Source organism: Passer montanus, unplaced genomic scaffold (genome assembly GCF_014805655.1).
Source record: "Passer montanus isolate IOZ18808 unplaced genomic scaffold, ASM1480565v1 scaffold18, whole genome shotgun sequence".
NCBI lineage: Eukaryota > Metazoa > Chordata > Aves > Passeriformes > Passeridae > Passer > Passer montanus.
The window spans coordinates 18,897,746-18,913,583 of NW_024365381.1; the positions used below are offsets into that span (position 1 = coordinate 18,897,746).

A 15,838-nucleotide genomic window follows, 5' to 3' on the forward strand; every position below is an offset into this window, starting at 1 on the left:
CGGCGCGCGGGACCGCACGAGCGCATGAATGGCGGGGGCGGTGCCGCGCCCCGGCCCCGCCTCCCCCCGGAGCCGGCCGGTCCCTCTGCGCAGCGCTGCCGCCGCTCCCATTGGCTCGCCGGCGCCGGGACATTTGCATGCGGCTCGCCCATTGGCGGAGCCGCTTCCCCGGCCGCCCCGGCTGCGCTTCACCTGCGCCGCCGAGTTGGCCGCACTTGGCGCCGGCCGCCCGCCCGCAGCCAGCCCCGGCTCCGCTCGCTCCGCGCCCGGACCGCGCCGCCCGCCCCGGCTGCTCCAGCGCGCCCGCCGCCCGCCCGGGAACACCTGGCTATGCGCTCGACGGCTGCGCAGGGTTAATCGGCTGGAGCCCTCGGTCGCCTGGATTCGGTGGAAGGAGGATGACAATCTAGATCGCTCTGTGTGTGTGTGTGTGTATGTGTGCGCGCGTGTGCGTGTCCTAGCAGTTCTGCATTGCAACACTTGCTAGTGGAGAAGCAAGAGAAACCCCCCGGAATTGGGATTAAAAAAAAAAAATCTAAAATTTACCTGGGGTCCCTGGCTTATTTCTTCTTTTTCGTTTTTAATAGTCCCTCTCAGCAAAGTGAGAGACAGGGATCGCAGGCAGGGAAAAGTCCTCAAGGACCCCGTGATCCTGGAGGAACCTGAACAGGACCCTCGTGCGGACATGTGCGGTTTTCCTGCGCACTCCTGGAGGCTCGGTACGGCCGCGGGGTTCCTGCCACAGTAGATCCAGCCCTGGGAAACGGCGCGTCTTATTCGTCTCTGTGTGGTTACTAACCTTCCCCCATCCCTCCCCTTCCCTGCCAGCACTCGCTCTCGCACACACACTGTCTCTTTTCTTCTTGAGCACACACGCACACCCCTAGAGCCTCGGAAGCGACTCTCCTGTCTGCTAGCATGGGTCCCCTGGCATCATGAACGTTATTCTCTCTCCCTGGCTGGAATTCAGACTGCCCGTCTGTAGGTGTCTTGTGCCTTGACCATGCACCTGAGAATAGACCCCAGCATTTGCCCGGGACGCCGCCCCGCCTGGACCCTGTGGATGTGCTCCCTCTTTTGGGGATGTATCGTCAGCTCTGTGTGGAGTTCCTCTAACGTGGCTTCTTCTGCCTCCTCTTCCTCGTCTGTTTCTCAGGCTCAGTATGAGCATCACTTCCACGGCAGCAAGCACCACTCTGTGCCTATCTCTATCTACCGCTCCCCTGTCTCCCTCCGAGGAGGACACGGTGGGTTCCCACTCTTGTTTCTTTCTAACCTTTTTGCAGAGCAGTTGGAGCAGCAGAGGGGGAGCAGGGACGATGGCTGTGTCTCCGGGGGAGGGGGGTCGTCCCTGCCCCTCATATTTCTGCCCCCTCCCCATTAACCCTCCACTCCTCCCCTGGCCCCGAGCCGAGCCGAGCCTAGGGCTGAGGACGCACCGCTTCGAGAGCCAACTTCCTCGGCCGGTGTGGTCCAGCAGGACGGAGGGTGGGGGCCGGGACGGGCTCGGGTCGCTCCGTGTCAGACGGCAGCGCCGAGCAGCTCGGGACGGCGGAAGGGCATCCGCTGCTGTCCCGCTGGGATCTGCGACGGGGATCAGCCTCGCTTGTAGCGGCTGACATGGTCATTGCAGCAGCGCATCTTCCCCGGCGGCCCCCTCGTTTCCCGGTGGCCCAGCTGCGGGAGGGCCAGCCGGGAGCTTGGGGAATTGCCGCCGCCGCTCCTCCCCTGCCTGCGCGCTCGCAGCCTTCCTGGGTGAGGATAGAAAGGGGCGTACAAAGGAAAAGGCGAGGTCTCATTCCTGCTTCTGGCTTCCTGCTTGGTATCTGGTAGTGTCTTCCTGGGAAACTCTGGGGCAGGAAATAATAGGGAGTTGGTTTTCACTCTGACAGCAAGGGAGAAGGGGAAGAGGGTGTCTGAGAGATCCCAAGAGAGAGAGGGAGGGCCAGCATCGTGCCCCTGAAATGCTGAGCAATGCTCAGCAGCTGGACCTACACAGCTTCTTAACCAGCTCTCTTAAGTCTCCTCACCCTGACAGGAGCTGGCCTAGTCCTGTCTGACATGGGGGCTTTTCCTCATCTCCACCTTCTCCTGTCTGCTGTCCTAGTCCCTTAGATTCTGTTTTCAGTCATATCAGCTGGGAGAAGCAGGCAGGCCAAGGCCTGGCCCTTTCCTTCCAGGGCTGCAGGTCAGGGTCAGGTCTGGCCTTCCATCATGGGTGTATTGACCTAGAGATTCACTTTTGTGCAGGGCCAGAAGAAGAACCAGTATGAGAAATGAGGCATAGGAACGCTTTGAAGCAGAGGGAAGGGAAGGAAGGAAGGAAGACCCCGGCACAGTTGGTGCCGCATGACATGGCTGCAGCAGAGACTATGAGGCTCTGGCAGGGCTGTGTTGGGGTTACAAGGATATTGAAACCTGGAGCACTCCAGATAAGTGCTCAGAGGACCAGCAGAGCAGCCTGAAGGGTTCAAATGGCACAGCAATGAATGGACCTCCAATGAAATCTCTAGGCACGCTGGCAGAGCTGTAGAAGAAGCTCGGTATTGCAGGTCTGAGCCGAGGCGCATTGGAGGGGAAAGGGCTCAGGAACACAGCCAGGAGGCAGATGCTGCAGGTCACAGCTGAGCACCAGCGGAGCAGGGCTGTGCTAGCAGGAGGTGCTCTGGCAGAGCTGCTGGAGTGGAGGGCATTGGTGGAGGGTGACAGGGAGCTCTGCAAGGTAGGTCGTCGATGCTCTGGCAGTGCGGGAGGGGGAGCCCAGGGCACTGCAGAGTAGCACCGTGCTGCAGAGAGGGCTCAGGACTGAAGTGGCACTGGGTGCAGTAGGTTGAGTGGGAGGTGTTCAGCCATTTCTGCAGACACAAGTGGCACTATCCTTTTAACCTATCAAACTCCCACTTCTGCTCCAAAGTTCACATCCATCCTAAAATGCAGGAGAAACATTCAGGCCCCACATGTGAAGGGAATCAATGCCATGCCAGACATCAAGACCATCTGTTAAGCACCACCCATGTGAAACTCAGTTATGGGTTATTAATCACTAGCAGCAGGAGCCCTGTTATTTGTAGCAATGCTTGAGGACCATGTGAGAGAGTCCCTGTTGTGCTAAAGCAAGAAATACGAGGGATCAGCCAGTCACTGCCCCAAAAGGTTTTCAACACCCCGGCTTCTGTAGCTTAGTTCCGTGATGAAAGGGGATAGCAAAATCTGGCTTGTAGGTCACTTGTGAAGAAAGGAGAGAAGGATGTCACAAAATGTGATAGTGTTTGGCTTTGCTTTAAAGTCACGCAGTAGTCTGTGTGAGAGTCTACAGTATGTTTCCTGGTCAAGAAATGATAGCTCTTTTCTCCTTGATGGCTTTTCCATCTGCCCTGAAAGTCAAGCAAAGCCTCATTTAAGAGTTAGTATCAAAAGCAGTTATCAACTTCAGTGAGAAACAGGCATTTTTTGGTGTCCCCATTGCAGAAAGGAATCAAGGGAAATAGAGAACTCAGGGACCTCAGGATAATGCATAAGTCAGTGTGAGTTTTTTGGGTTTTTGTGTGATTTTTTCTGTTTTTTTTTTTTTCTTTCCTCATCATGCCTTGTAGCAAAGCTGTAATAAAAATCTCCTTTTGCCATAAATAAGGAGGTGAATGGGGTGGACAGAGAGAGAGATTGAGAGAGAGAGGAAGAAGAAACCAGAGACAGCTGGTCTTGGAAACATGCATGGTTTATTTTTGTGTGTTCTTTCACTGTTGCACAACAGAGGCCCTTGGAACTTGGATCTGTAACAGCGTTGAGGAGTCAGATTCCAAGGAGGCTGTGCACTCCATGTGTTCCCTGGGATTTTGATTATTTGTTTTTTCTATAGACAAATAAAAAATTCATTCTGATTGCTGCCCTGCTTGGTGGCTACATTAATACTGGTTTTGGAAGGAATCGGATCAGGATTGTGGCCACCCTGCTGTGTTGTTTTCCAGCCCCACAGTGCTGACCACTGGGACTTAGTCTTGTATTTAAACATATCCTTTTTTCTCCTACATCCCAGTGGATTTCAATCTGTTTGAAGAAGCAAATTAATATCTAGCATAGAGGAAAAATAAATGTCTCATGAGCAATGAGCACTTGTTTGGAGCCTGTGTCTTAGTGCTCCTTTAAAATCAGTGGAGTACCTTCATGTGGCTAAACTTGAGCAGAACCAGACCCAGATGTGGCAGGCACTACTGCGCTGGTGTTACAGGAGTTAATTCTGAAATCACGGGGCTGGTGCTTCATGGTAGTTGGGCTGCAACCTGCAAATGCAAAACTTGGCACAGCGCATCTTCTCAAGGAGAAAGTCTTTCTAACAGGTTTACCTCCTTGTCAGCAGAGGAGTGAGCATGGCCAGAGCGGGGACTTCAGCAAGTTAGAACAAATATTTTTTCCATGTGAGGACCTTCCTAGACTAGCAGAATCTTTATCCCTGAATTATAGGAAGGGAAACCCTTGATTCCTTTTTGTTTCACTAGGGGCTTGTGAAACAGAGGGAGGAACAAAGTTGGGGCTGTGTTTATTGAAAGTTCACATGTGCTGAATCCTCCTGTCTCCCCTGGGCTATTTAGCACTGTGCTGGGTCAGCTGCTTTACCGGAGCCTGCAGCAGTGACTTCACAGCCCCTCTTTCCACATCCTCGTGTCCTCAGCTGATAAATAATGTGTGCCTCTGGTTGACAGATAAAATGAAGGGATTTTGTGTGTGTTTGGTCTCAGTGATGAATTAATTAATTTACTTTCTCTTTTTCTCCTCTGGCTGTTTGTTTTCTGGCTGTCCTTAATGGCTGTGGAGCAGGGGTGCTCAGAGGAGATGTATGATGCCTTGATTGCCCCTGCCTGCAGAGACTGCTCTGCAGCTATAGCAGCAATGGTGGGCAAGAGATAGTTTCTCTTCATTTTTACTTTGTGAGGCCAAGGCTAGCCTGGGCTGTTGCACTAGTCATAGGAAAAAGTGTAGGTCTGTTGTGAGGACTGGTAGTGAGCAATCACCAGATCCTGTGGCTATAACTCTCAGGCCTGAATAAATTCTTAGATGTTCTGTTATTTATATGAAGCATTTCCTTCTCTTATATCTTTTGTAAAATTAGCAAATAAGAGTGAATGCTTGGACAAATCAAGAGGCTGTTTGCATAAGATAGGCAGGTATCTGCTAGAGCTGTGTGTGGCAATCTTTGACACTGCAAACCAGTGTCAAAGATTGCCGCACACAGCTCTAGCAGTGCACCCTTTTTAAAATATGTATGTCCTTGCTGCTCCTCCAGTGTGACCTATTCCTCATCTCAAGATGCTGTGTTCTTGCAGTCCAGCCTTTTCCTTATGGTAGGAAACAGATTCCCCATCCTTGGCACTGCCCATTCCCCAGTACAAAGCAGGACCTTTCCCACTCCTCCTTCACCAAAGCAAAGATTTGAGCAGAGATTGGTAGCTTTAAGAAAACGGAAAAAATCGCTCTGTACAAAGCAGTCAGTGATCCAGCAAAATTAACTTCACTCAGAGCTGAAATTAAGGCTGCAATTAAGTTCTGTAAAGGTGAAAAGCTAGTAGTCTGTCTACTTTCTGTGGCTTGCCTTTATTCTCATACCAACAATGAAGCCTAATTTTTTGGCAAAGACTAGTGCTGGTGTATGCCTGAATGTTTACATTCCCTTCCACAGAGATGTTAACAATGATTAATTATTTTTAAAGGAAATCTCCTTAAATTATCTCAAGCTAGCTATCCAGAAATCAAAGCATCCAAACTGACTCACTTGATGTTTTAAATGATTATAGCTGGGCTTTTCCCTCCCTGTACTGACTCTGTAGCTCTTCTGAGAAAGCACAGTTTTCAGCATTTGAATATGGAAAAAAAATCTGGTATGTACAAAGGCTGTTTCTTCAAAATGAAGTTGCTATTTGACTTATCCTTTACCTGCTTTTCTATGAAACAATTTCTGATCAGGTGCTTTGACTTCTCATTCCATGCACAGTGTTAACTGTTGTCAACTTGGCGTAGTTTGCATTGATCTCCAAAACTGAGGTTAAGGTCTGTTCAGCTGGTACTTGTTCTTAGGAGGTCACAGTGATCTTATGAGATCTGGAACATGAGAAACTTATTGTTGAACCCTGTCAGTCTTATTTAATATATGTCTCTGTGCTCTTTGAAACGTTGCTCAGACCTATACTGCTGAAGGTTTAGTCTCTTAAGATGTGTAAAAAAGCCTCCTCTGAAAACTATGTTTTGCTTGCTCAGTATCTCATAGCACATTTTGCAAAAGGGGGAATGCTAGTCCTAGTCAGAATTAGATCGTGGCTTTCTTCCTCCTTTTATTTCCTTTGTTATTTAGACTGGAGAAATGTTTCTTTTCTTTATTGTTTCTGCTTTTGGATAATACAACCTTGGCTTTTCAAGCAACTGCCACATTCTGCTACAGAGGTGACTACATTTCAAAGACAGATGAAGGATCCTTCAGTATGCTTTGTATAGGTATTGATGTTGTAAAGAATATATGGTTATGTGACATCAGCTATGTAGTCATGACACTGCAGAGTAAGAATGTTACCTTCTATAATATTTCTGCATTTAAAAATATACAATTCTTAATAATTCTGGCTAGTTTTTCTTGTTTTCTTTTTATTTCTCTGCCTTTGAAATGGCATGAAAATTTATGCTTGAAAAGTATTATGACAGCCACTGGATTATTATATACTGTGCTGTTTGGAACTCCAAATTCCTTACACATCTCACTAGAAAGAGGAAAATGCACCTAGGTCATATAATGTGGCAGTACTGACAAGAACATTATAGTCTCCAGCTGGTGGTGGGAAGTTCTGTGATTTGTCATACAGAAGGTAACAGAATAAAGAGCTGGAGCTTCTAAGTGTGAGGAGTATAAGTTTTGTCTGGGAAGTGGAAAGGATGACCATTCTTCTGTTCTTTTCCTTTTCCATGTGCTGTGCTTTAACAAGACCAGCTCTCTGTGTAGTTGCCCAGGATGACAGTCCTGTGCTAATTGGCTGCCTTGTTTTCTTTTATTTTCTTTTTTTTTGGTTGTTTTTTTGTTTGTTTTTGCACTTGCTGTCCTGGTGGTCTTTGATAAATATGAAAGGTCATTCGTACTAGCAGAAAAAAGAAAAAAAAAAAGGTTTTCATGTCTTCTGTGTAACCTCTGTACACAAGATGACACGCAGTTGACCAATGGCTTTGATTTGTTGTATGACCTTGACAAGACATTACTTTACTTTCTGGCTTGTTTTCCTCATCTGTGAAATTGAGAGAAAACCATTTTTTCACCTAGGTGGGGCGAGCAGTTCTGGTGCATCTGTGTGCTCTGAGATCCCTGGCAGGAAGCCATAGAAATGAATGAAACCCCAGTAGTCCTCTTAGGCTTTAGATGTCAGAGAACCTTAAAAGAGCAGCCTGCTTGTATCTCTTCTTGAAGGACAAGTAAGACACCTTCAAATTCTGAACATAGATCCCAGTAGTGTTTAAAGCCCTTATGGCTTTAAAGCCTGGACAGGCTCTAGTGCCAAATCCCAGCACTGGTGTTTCTGAAGGAGCAGGAGAGCATTTTGGCAAAGTGCTGGCTATGCCAAACTCCAGAGAGCTGGTGGAACAAGGGACCTGTGATTCACCATGGCTTTCTCACCACTCTTGTGTATTTACTTCTCTTGTATTCTGTGTGTGTGTGTGTTGTTTTAGCACATTAAAACAACTACTTATATCCCTGAGTGACTTTCCCCCAAACTATGAATTTAAAGTACTTCCGAAACTGTCTTTTAGAATTTGAATATAATTATATGCTTTGGGTGTAAATTGTGGTTTTTGCTACATAAGAAACTAATGGAAATGATCTGCCTGTTCCTGTAGTTTACAGATTATACGCTTTATATCTGGGGATGTATATTTAGGCTGCTTTTCTGTATGGTGTATTAAAATGAAAATGAAGTTAGTGTGAGCTATAGTGGTTGTGAAGCATGAATAGTGGGGCTGATAAAGGACATTGCTAAATTGATCCAGTGCTGAAGTTTACTTCATAATCTCTTAGTTTTGCATCTTTCATATTTTTGCATTCTTGCTGATGGAGGGCAGAAGAGGGGGAAGTATTTTACAATCTACAGAGGGTCTTGTGTCTGCAGATCAAGGAACAGGGTGAATGAATCAGAAAGATGTAAAAATATTGTTAAAAAGATCCTTTACTTATTCTGTGAAGACCACGTGGTAAAGAGTGAGGGAAGACTTTGTTTTCTAGAGGGCTCAGGAAGAAGTGAAGACCACGTGGTAAAGAGTGAGGGAAGACTGTTTTCTAGAGGGGTCAGGAAGAGAGTACCATCAGTTTAGTCAGCAGTCCAGGCTCCATTCAATAACTTCAGAGGGAATCAGTTTCTATGCTATCTTTGGAACTTGATTTTGAATTTAGAATAAATTCAGTATATTAATCAGGTCAAATCACTGACCTGATTAATTATTAATGAAGATTATTAATCTGCATTAATCAGATCAAATTATTGGAAGATTATTACTCTAAAATAAGAAGATCAACTTATTGGAAGGGTCAGGGAGGTGAAGTTTAGATATTTTTCAAAAAGGTCAATCTTTAACATCATGCTGCATGACAAGAACTGACTTTCTGAACATACTTGGTGAACCCTTTGTTTCCTTTCTCATCTGCTGCACTGCCCAGTGAGGGTTTTCATGGCTTCCAGTCATGGCTGCATCTTGCAGTTACAGAAGCCTGCTGCTCCTGCTCCAGCTGGTTTGCTTAATAACTCCAGCCAGTGGAGACTTTACAGGGGTAACGTCTGGAAATACTTCTGTCCAGCTGGTTCTGTGCATTTGCTGTCTCAGCTAGCAATGTTTCAGTGCACAGAAGTCCTCCTCTTCTGATAAAGACTTCAACTATGAGCATGAGGACAAAGCAGCAGAGTATGGAAATTGTATGGAGTAGTGTTGGGAAGTCAAATACAGGGTGGTTAAGGGAGGGAACACATAAAATATACAATCGACCTGAAATTGTTGAAGAAATTCAAGTGTTTTTGAGTAAGAGAATTTTTTTTAAAAAGCAAAAAGAAAAAGAGAAAAAAAGAAGGACCTGAATAATTTTATTTGGGCGTTACATTGACTGGACTACACATAGAAAATGGGTTCTCCCAATGTCTCTACTTGGCTTCTACTCTGGAAAGATTTGCACTGTCTGAATTAACACATAGGAATTCCTGTGTTTATTGCATTAAAGCCTTTATCTTTTGTAACTTCCTGAGTTATGGTGATCTTGTGGGACAGTTTCACTCCAAAGACTTGGAGCTTGCAAACATATAGGCATGTTTTCTTCCTTAAAAGCACTCTTGATCTTTTAGTATCTGGTGAAATGAAAGTGGAAACAGTAGGTTGAAACCTGACATTTTTCTCTTTCCTTTATTTGTTCTTGATTTACTTGTCTAATGGTAGCTCATCTCAGCTTTTCTCATATTCTGATTATGCTACTGATCGTGATGATGTTCTGTGCTTTCACAGGCGAGTTTGTCATTCACTGATGTTCACTGAGTACAGTGTTTAGGAATGCTGGTGGCCTGGACAGGACCTAGAGTGATCCTCAGTTTATGTGGCCTACATCTAGTCATGTTCTGCTTGTGTAACCTCTCTGTAGCCTGACCTCTGCTCTCCCAATGTCATCTTTTCTTTGTAGTTTAGTGGTGAATGCCAAAGCTATTCTGAGTTTCCCAGACCTTGCTCCCCTGTCTACAGTCCAGCATATTTCTGTCAGTGTAAGTTTGGAAGATACTGATGGCTTTGAATGCCTTTTCACTTTTTATTATCTCACCATGGAGCCTGCTCTCTTTCCTGTCCCCTCATGCATTCAGAGGCAGTTCATTAGAGGCAAGGAAAAGACAAAGAAATTAATTTTCCTTGAGAAATGTATTCAGCACCTTATAGAGGCTTGAAGAAGAGAAACAGAGCAGAGAATTCTTACTAACTTATTTTCAAACTTTTTTTTTTCATGGAGAATCTAGAGACAAAACGTGTCTGTGCCCTACAAACATCCATTTACCTTGTAACTTATTTTTCTGACTCTAGGCACTATGAACATGTCAGGACTGCAGTAGGCTGGAACAGAATAAGGTGATGTGGGTGCCTGTCCTTCAGAATTGATGTGCATTTGCTTAGTATAAAAAGAATTTATCTTGTAACTAAATATCAACATGGCAAATTCTGCTCAGATGGCAGGGTGGCAAATTCTGCAAATTCTGCCAGTGGTGTGTATCAAAGCTTATTTCAGTTCAGGTAATTGTTATTTCAGACAGGTTAATTTCTACTTAACAAGCCATATACTTGGCTACTTTTCCTGGCCCAGTCATTAGGAAATATATTCTGGCAAAATGAGCAGCCTCCCCTACTGGTCTAATTAATACTTGATAACTGTTTGAAAAATGGTCAAAACCTGAGTCTTTTGTGGATTCCTTGCTGAAAAATTTGTTCATTGATGTCATTGAAGCCATATTCCAGTTGTTAATGAGCAATGCTGAAGAGGTTTTTCCACAGCAACAGCATGGAACAGAGCTAAAGATAAGAATCCCCAAACATTTTCCCTAGCTCTGCTCCTGGCTTACCTTGATAAACTGGGTGGTGAATCATACATTGCCAGGTGATTCAGTTTCTCTATGTATTGCAAAAATATGATGATTTTTAAAAATCTTGTTAGATGCTGACATGGCACATATGAAAGGAGAACTGTGTTACTTTTTTTCCCCCAATGTTCTGGAAAGATATCTTCAAACTTCAGCCACCATATTTGGTCCTTGGAATTTAAAGAACATCAGAGTGGCATGGCTTCTGGTACTCTCTTTAGAAGAAGTCCTGAGAAACATGGGTGCCCTTTTAGGAAGCTAGTTCTGCAAAAAAATACTGATTCTCATCCTAAGAATAAATACATTGTCAGAAACATGGGAAATGCCTGGGCTGTGTGGTTAGATGCGGTGTTTTGTTTCCGTCCTTTCTTGGTGAGAGCAGTTCCTACTGCTGGTGATGGTTTCATTTACTGCTTCAAGGACCATTGTGGACATGCATTTCTCTTTGCTGGTTTTAGAAATCTGAGGGGATTTTTTAGACCAGTGACCCAAAAGCTGACTGTGTACCCCAGCCTTTACTTTCGTTGTCCTTGTTTGCTCTCTTCTGCTTCTGTCACAAGTTAGATTTTGTCTGCAACTGTTCAATCAATTCATTTTACCAAAAATCGTGAACAAAATTATTGAGGTTATTTCAGCAATCAAGGGAAAGAAGAGGGGAGGGAGAAAAGAGGAGGAAGATGGAATTAAGATGAAGTGTAAATTCGTTCCCATCCTTTCTTTCTCTTTAATCAGAAGTAAAGGAGGGAAGCATTAGAAGAGCCATTAAAGACCCAAGTAGTTATCAAGAAAAGAGATAGGCAATTGAAGCTAGAGGAAAAAATACACCAAATAAACAGTACAGGAAGGAGCAGTATTAGAGCTCAGCAAAGGGGCTGCCCTGTTGGCTCTTCATCTGAGCTGGTCATCTAGTTCATCAAATGTTCTGAAGGCTGTGGGATATGCATCTTGTCCAGCAGAGCCCCGAGCTGCTGATGTTCAATGTACAGTGGTCTTTTAGCCACACACTTTTTGACCTTGGATCTAGACTTTGGAGTATTCTGTATGTTTCAGAAGCCCAGTTACTGCGATGATTGAACCACCCATTTAGCTTTCTTCTTCTTTTTTTTTTTTACCATGTGTTTATGTAAGTCTTATTATCAATATCTAGAGCAAGACATTAATAAATGTAGCTTACTGCCTATCAGTCTAAAGACTCAAGGCACGTTTTTTTTTGTGGAGGGAGAAAGGGTGTCTTCTGCTGCTGCTTGGCAAGAAGAGAGCTGTGCAGTGCTTTATTTGTGTTCCTAAGAAGGTTACTAGGACAGGCCCAGGTACAGGCAGGGCTGTATGGCAGTCAGAAGTGGTGCCTCCGGGTGTGTGCTTGCCCTGTCTGTGCTCCTCTGTTGCACAACAAGAGACTAAGAGGAGCAGTTTGTTCAAATGCAGTGCTTGAATAGTGGGCACTTTTGCCAGGGCACCCCTCCATGTGTGCACAGGGATATATGCAGTATTTCTCCTAGGGGAAACTTGCTTCTCTTAAGAAGCAATATCTAGTTTTTAGATTTCTGCTGAGCTTTGGGATGATGCTTAGTTCATGTCCATAAGGGATCCAGGTTCAGATTCAGGAAAGGGCTAGGGGCTGTGTGTGGAGAGTATTTCCCTCGAAATACTATGCAGACAAAGCAGTCATATCTGCAGGAGCTCTTTCTTTTATCCCATTTCACTGCCTGAGCAACCATTCTACATCGACCCTTTTCTATAATGTATTTGGATTCCTGAATTTAAGGGCACCTACTAGAAAGCATGATTCAATCCCTGGCCTTTGTGTAGCTGGACTTCACCATGTTTGCAGAGGTCCTAGTTAGTCAAGAAGCTTAAAATATGTCAACAAAGTCCCTGATGTATTATAATATTGCAATGTCATAATTTTATACTGCAGTGCTAATGATTTCTAATCTAATTTCTAATAATTTATTTGTAAAATAAATTATTTATAAATAAAATAAGGATTAAAAATAATTGATTATTCTTACCTACATGGCCCTCAAACAAAAAAATATGCAATGGGTGACTCTTGTAAAAGAGAAGATTTCTGTTATCTTTGCTGTTTTACTTCACCCTTGCTTTGCATGTCTTTGCATGGATCACAGAACAATGGTGCAATCATTCCAAAAGAATTTGTGGGAAAGTTTTAGGATCCTAGCATGCAAACCTAGGCTCTACAAGTTCATGGACAAGACTGTACTACTAGAAAATCATTTGGAGTCTGACAGTCTATAGTTTTGTAGGCTACAGTCTTACAGTAGCAAAGATTCAGGAACTAAAAAAGATTTTTGGTTCAAATTACAGTTGAGTCATGGACTCTGTCAGTAATCTCTGAGGACAAGGTTTGGAAAATGTGTGAGTGAATGTAGAAATTCACTGATAAAGAAATTCTGCTTTAGAGTTGAGGTAAGCAAGGGACTAAACTGTCCCAGAATGCTGAGTTGCAGATAAACTCACAGTACAATCAATGATGTGTCAGCACCAGTTTTGGGTAGATGTTGATACACAATTTGAAGAGACATATCCAACCTGAAGGAAGAAATTAATCACAGAAGATCATAAGAATTTCCCTATACACTGGTCCATCTGGTCTGCTATTCTGTCTCTTGACTGTGGCCAGTGCCAGATGCTACAGATGGACGCAAATAACCTCTTTGATGTGTTTAATTGCATATCCCGAGGGAGGGTTGTATTTTTTTTTCCTTGACCTCACAACTGGTGGTCACCTTATGCTGTAAAGAACTGAGAAGGGGACTCACTGTGGTTTTGTCATGGTTATAATATTTCATATGCTGTTCTGTAAGTCTTTTTCATTTGCTAACTTTTTTCCTTAGCTATTTTTAAATTGCCATCTCAAAGCATTTTATGCAGCTTCTTAGACCATCACAGCACTGATAGAGGGCAAGCAATCAGTTTTTGTATTTCTTATTCTAAGATGAGAAAATAGGACATGGAGAGGCAAAGCAGTTTGCTGAGTCAGAAACAGTTGCCATATTTATACAGCCCAAGTTCTGCTGAAATCCCAGGGTTTACTGCTTTCTGTCACTTCAGTCCAGGTTATCAGGGTGCCTGATTGGAAGCACCTAACAGGCTTTGGGGGTTAATAGAATTTATGTTATCTGAGTGTGGCTGTGCACAAAGTCAAAGCTGACAGTACAACCTGGCACTGGTGGCATCTGATTCAGTGCACTTTTCACATTGCTCTTGCATGGTGGCATGGTTGTGTTCCTGTCTAGGATTTCTTTGCTGAAATACATGCACAGGGAAGGGAGGCACATGTATAATTAGTTTGACACTACTGGGAAGCATTGAACATCATGATTAATCCATCCATGTAATTTTAGTCTAATATGTCTAAAATAGTTTTTTCCCTTAAAAATTATGATTTGTGGGTAGGTTGTTGGTGCAGTGCTTGTCCATGTCTTCCTGAAATATTTGGCTTGCTGTGCAAGAATTACAGCATTGTACCTCTTTTTCTTCCTAATAGCAACCTACATAATGGATTTTTGAGGACTAGAAGTATGATGTACGTGTGAGAGAGACTGCACGTTGTATTGCAGAAAAGCTGATTTTGTTTGCTAGTTTGCTAGTATTTGTGTCTAGTAATAATAACCTCAGCCACGTTAAATGCTGCCAGAACTTTTTTCTCTCCTGCCTCCAAACTGTGACATTAAGCCTGTTGTGTCCAGTGTCAAACAGCAGCTGCCATGTACTCACAATGTTTCAGTTACAGTCCGTGCTGCATAGAAATAAGTCCTTTATATTCAGTGTTTTCATCTAAACTAATATAAATCTCCCAGAGAGCAGTTTCACATCAGAGTATCCCACAGGGAAAGAGGCTGAGTAGTCTGAGCAAGGAGTATGGAAACAACAACTTGTGAGTATGGGTCATGGTTTAGCCCTGCCTTCTGCCGTCACTCTAGACAAAATCAGAGCTTGACCCTTGCATATTCTAAATTCCCAGGTGGTAAGGGGGAGTTGAAATATTTCCTAGTCTTGGGAGACATAACCAGCCTGATCTTAATTTCACCATTACAAACCAGAAGACATTTAGCATCGAGAAGAGTCTGTTGTGCTGGTCCTGTGCTCTCAGCTGGCTGCAGGTCACATGAGTTCCCTTGCTGTGGCAGTCTGTACCTGCCTAGCTAAAGAAGTAGATCTGACCTGAGTATCCCAGTTTGAGCCTCAGCTGCACATTGTGGCAACTTCAGATGAAAATCTTTATTGATCTCTTGTATTTGTCTAGCAGTTGGCAGACTCAGCTACAGAAAAGGGATTCCAGGGAACTTATGACTGGGCAAAAAGAACTTCCATTTGTTGTTGTAACATGTGATATGAGTAGAGTAGGGTACAGAGAATGGAGAGCTGTCCCATCTATTTTACTGAAGATTTTTAATTTTTTTCCATATGGACAAAACCCCAAAAAGCTGAAAATGTTGAACTGGCTATTCCAAGGAATCCAGAGATCAGTCCAAGTAAACACTTCTTTAAACAGTTAGTGCTTGAGAGATATATGGACAAAACCCCAAAAAGCTGAAAATGTTGAACTGGCTATTCCAAGGAATCCAGAGATCAGTCCAAGTAACTCCTTTAAACAGTTAGTGCTTGAGAGAGATTGGTCATATCTTTTTTGTGAAACATCCAAGAACCTGATGCAAAATAATGATAAAACCACCCTTTTTCTGCACACACACACACACACATACACACACACATTGTATCCTTCTGCTTATGTCTTAGCACAATATGCAGGAATTTAAACAGAATCATTAAGCTTCTACAAGAAAACTAATATAATTAAAAGATCTTCTCCCAAAACTCATTCCTTACAATGCCTGTACTCTCAGGCTACTTCTGCAACAGTTTTGCCAAATTCATCCCCAGGAACAAAATTCATTTAACGAAACCAAGCACAGACTGCCTGTAGTTGCTATAGTAAAACGTCACTCACAGTAAACAGTCCAGAGCCCTGGATTTAACACATGTGTGGTCCAAAGTCATCCAGTGCTTGCAAAAGTCCTCATGGAACCAAAGCTGGGAAAAACAGAAACCTGCCATACACTGTGGCAAATTCACCCAGACACTCAGTAAATAGAAACATCCAGTTAACAGGGGGAGAACATTTTGCACAAATAACCACTCTAACCTCTTAGCCCTGATTCTCAAGGGAGTCCTTCAAAACAGTTTCAAAGAAA

General features: G+C 43.9%; 1 protein-coding gene across 18 annotated transcripts in view; it reads left to right on the forward strand.

Moving 5' to 3' along the window:
* The window catches only part of NRXN3 (neurexin 3), a 920,037-nt gene that overhangs the window by 559,057 nt on the left and 345,142 nt on the right, over window positions 1–15,838 (forward strand). For 2 of the 18 annotated variants that reach the window (XM_039705067.1, XM_039705066.1), the window contains exon 1: window positions 225–1,247. The exons of 15 other annotated variants lie outside the window; for them this stretch is intronic. In XM_039705067.1, the coding sequence (XP_039561001.1) occupies window positions 1,004–1,247 (244 nt within the window). In that variant the 5' untranslated portion in view covers window positions 225–1,003. Of the gene's footprint in view, window positions 1–224; window positions 1,248–15,838 lie in introns of those variants that run through there. One more of the 18 variants, XM_039705063.1, reaches the window with a different exon arrangement.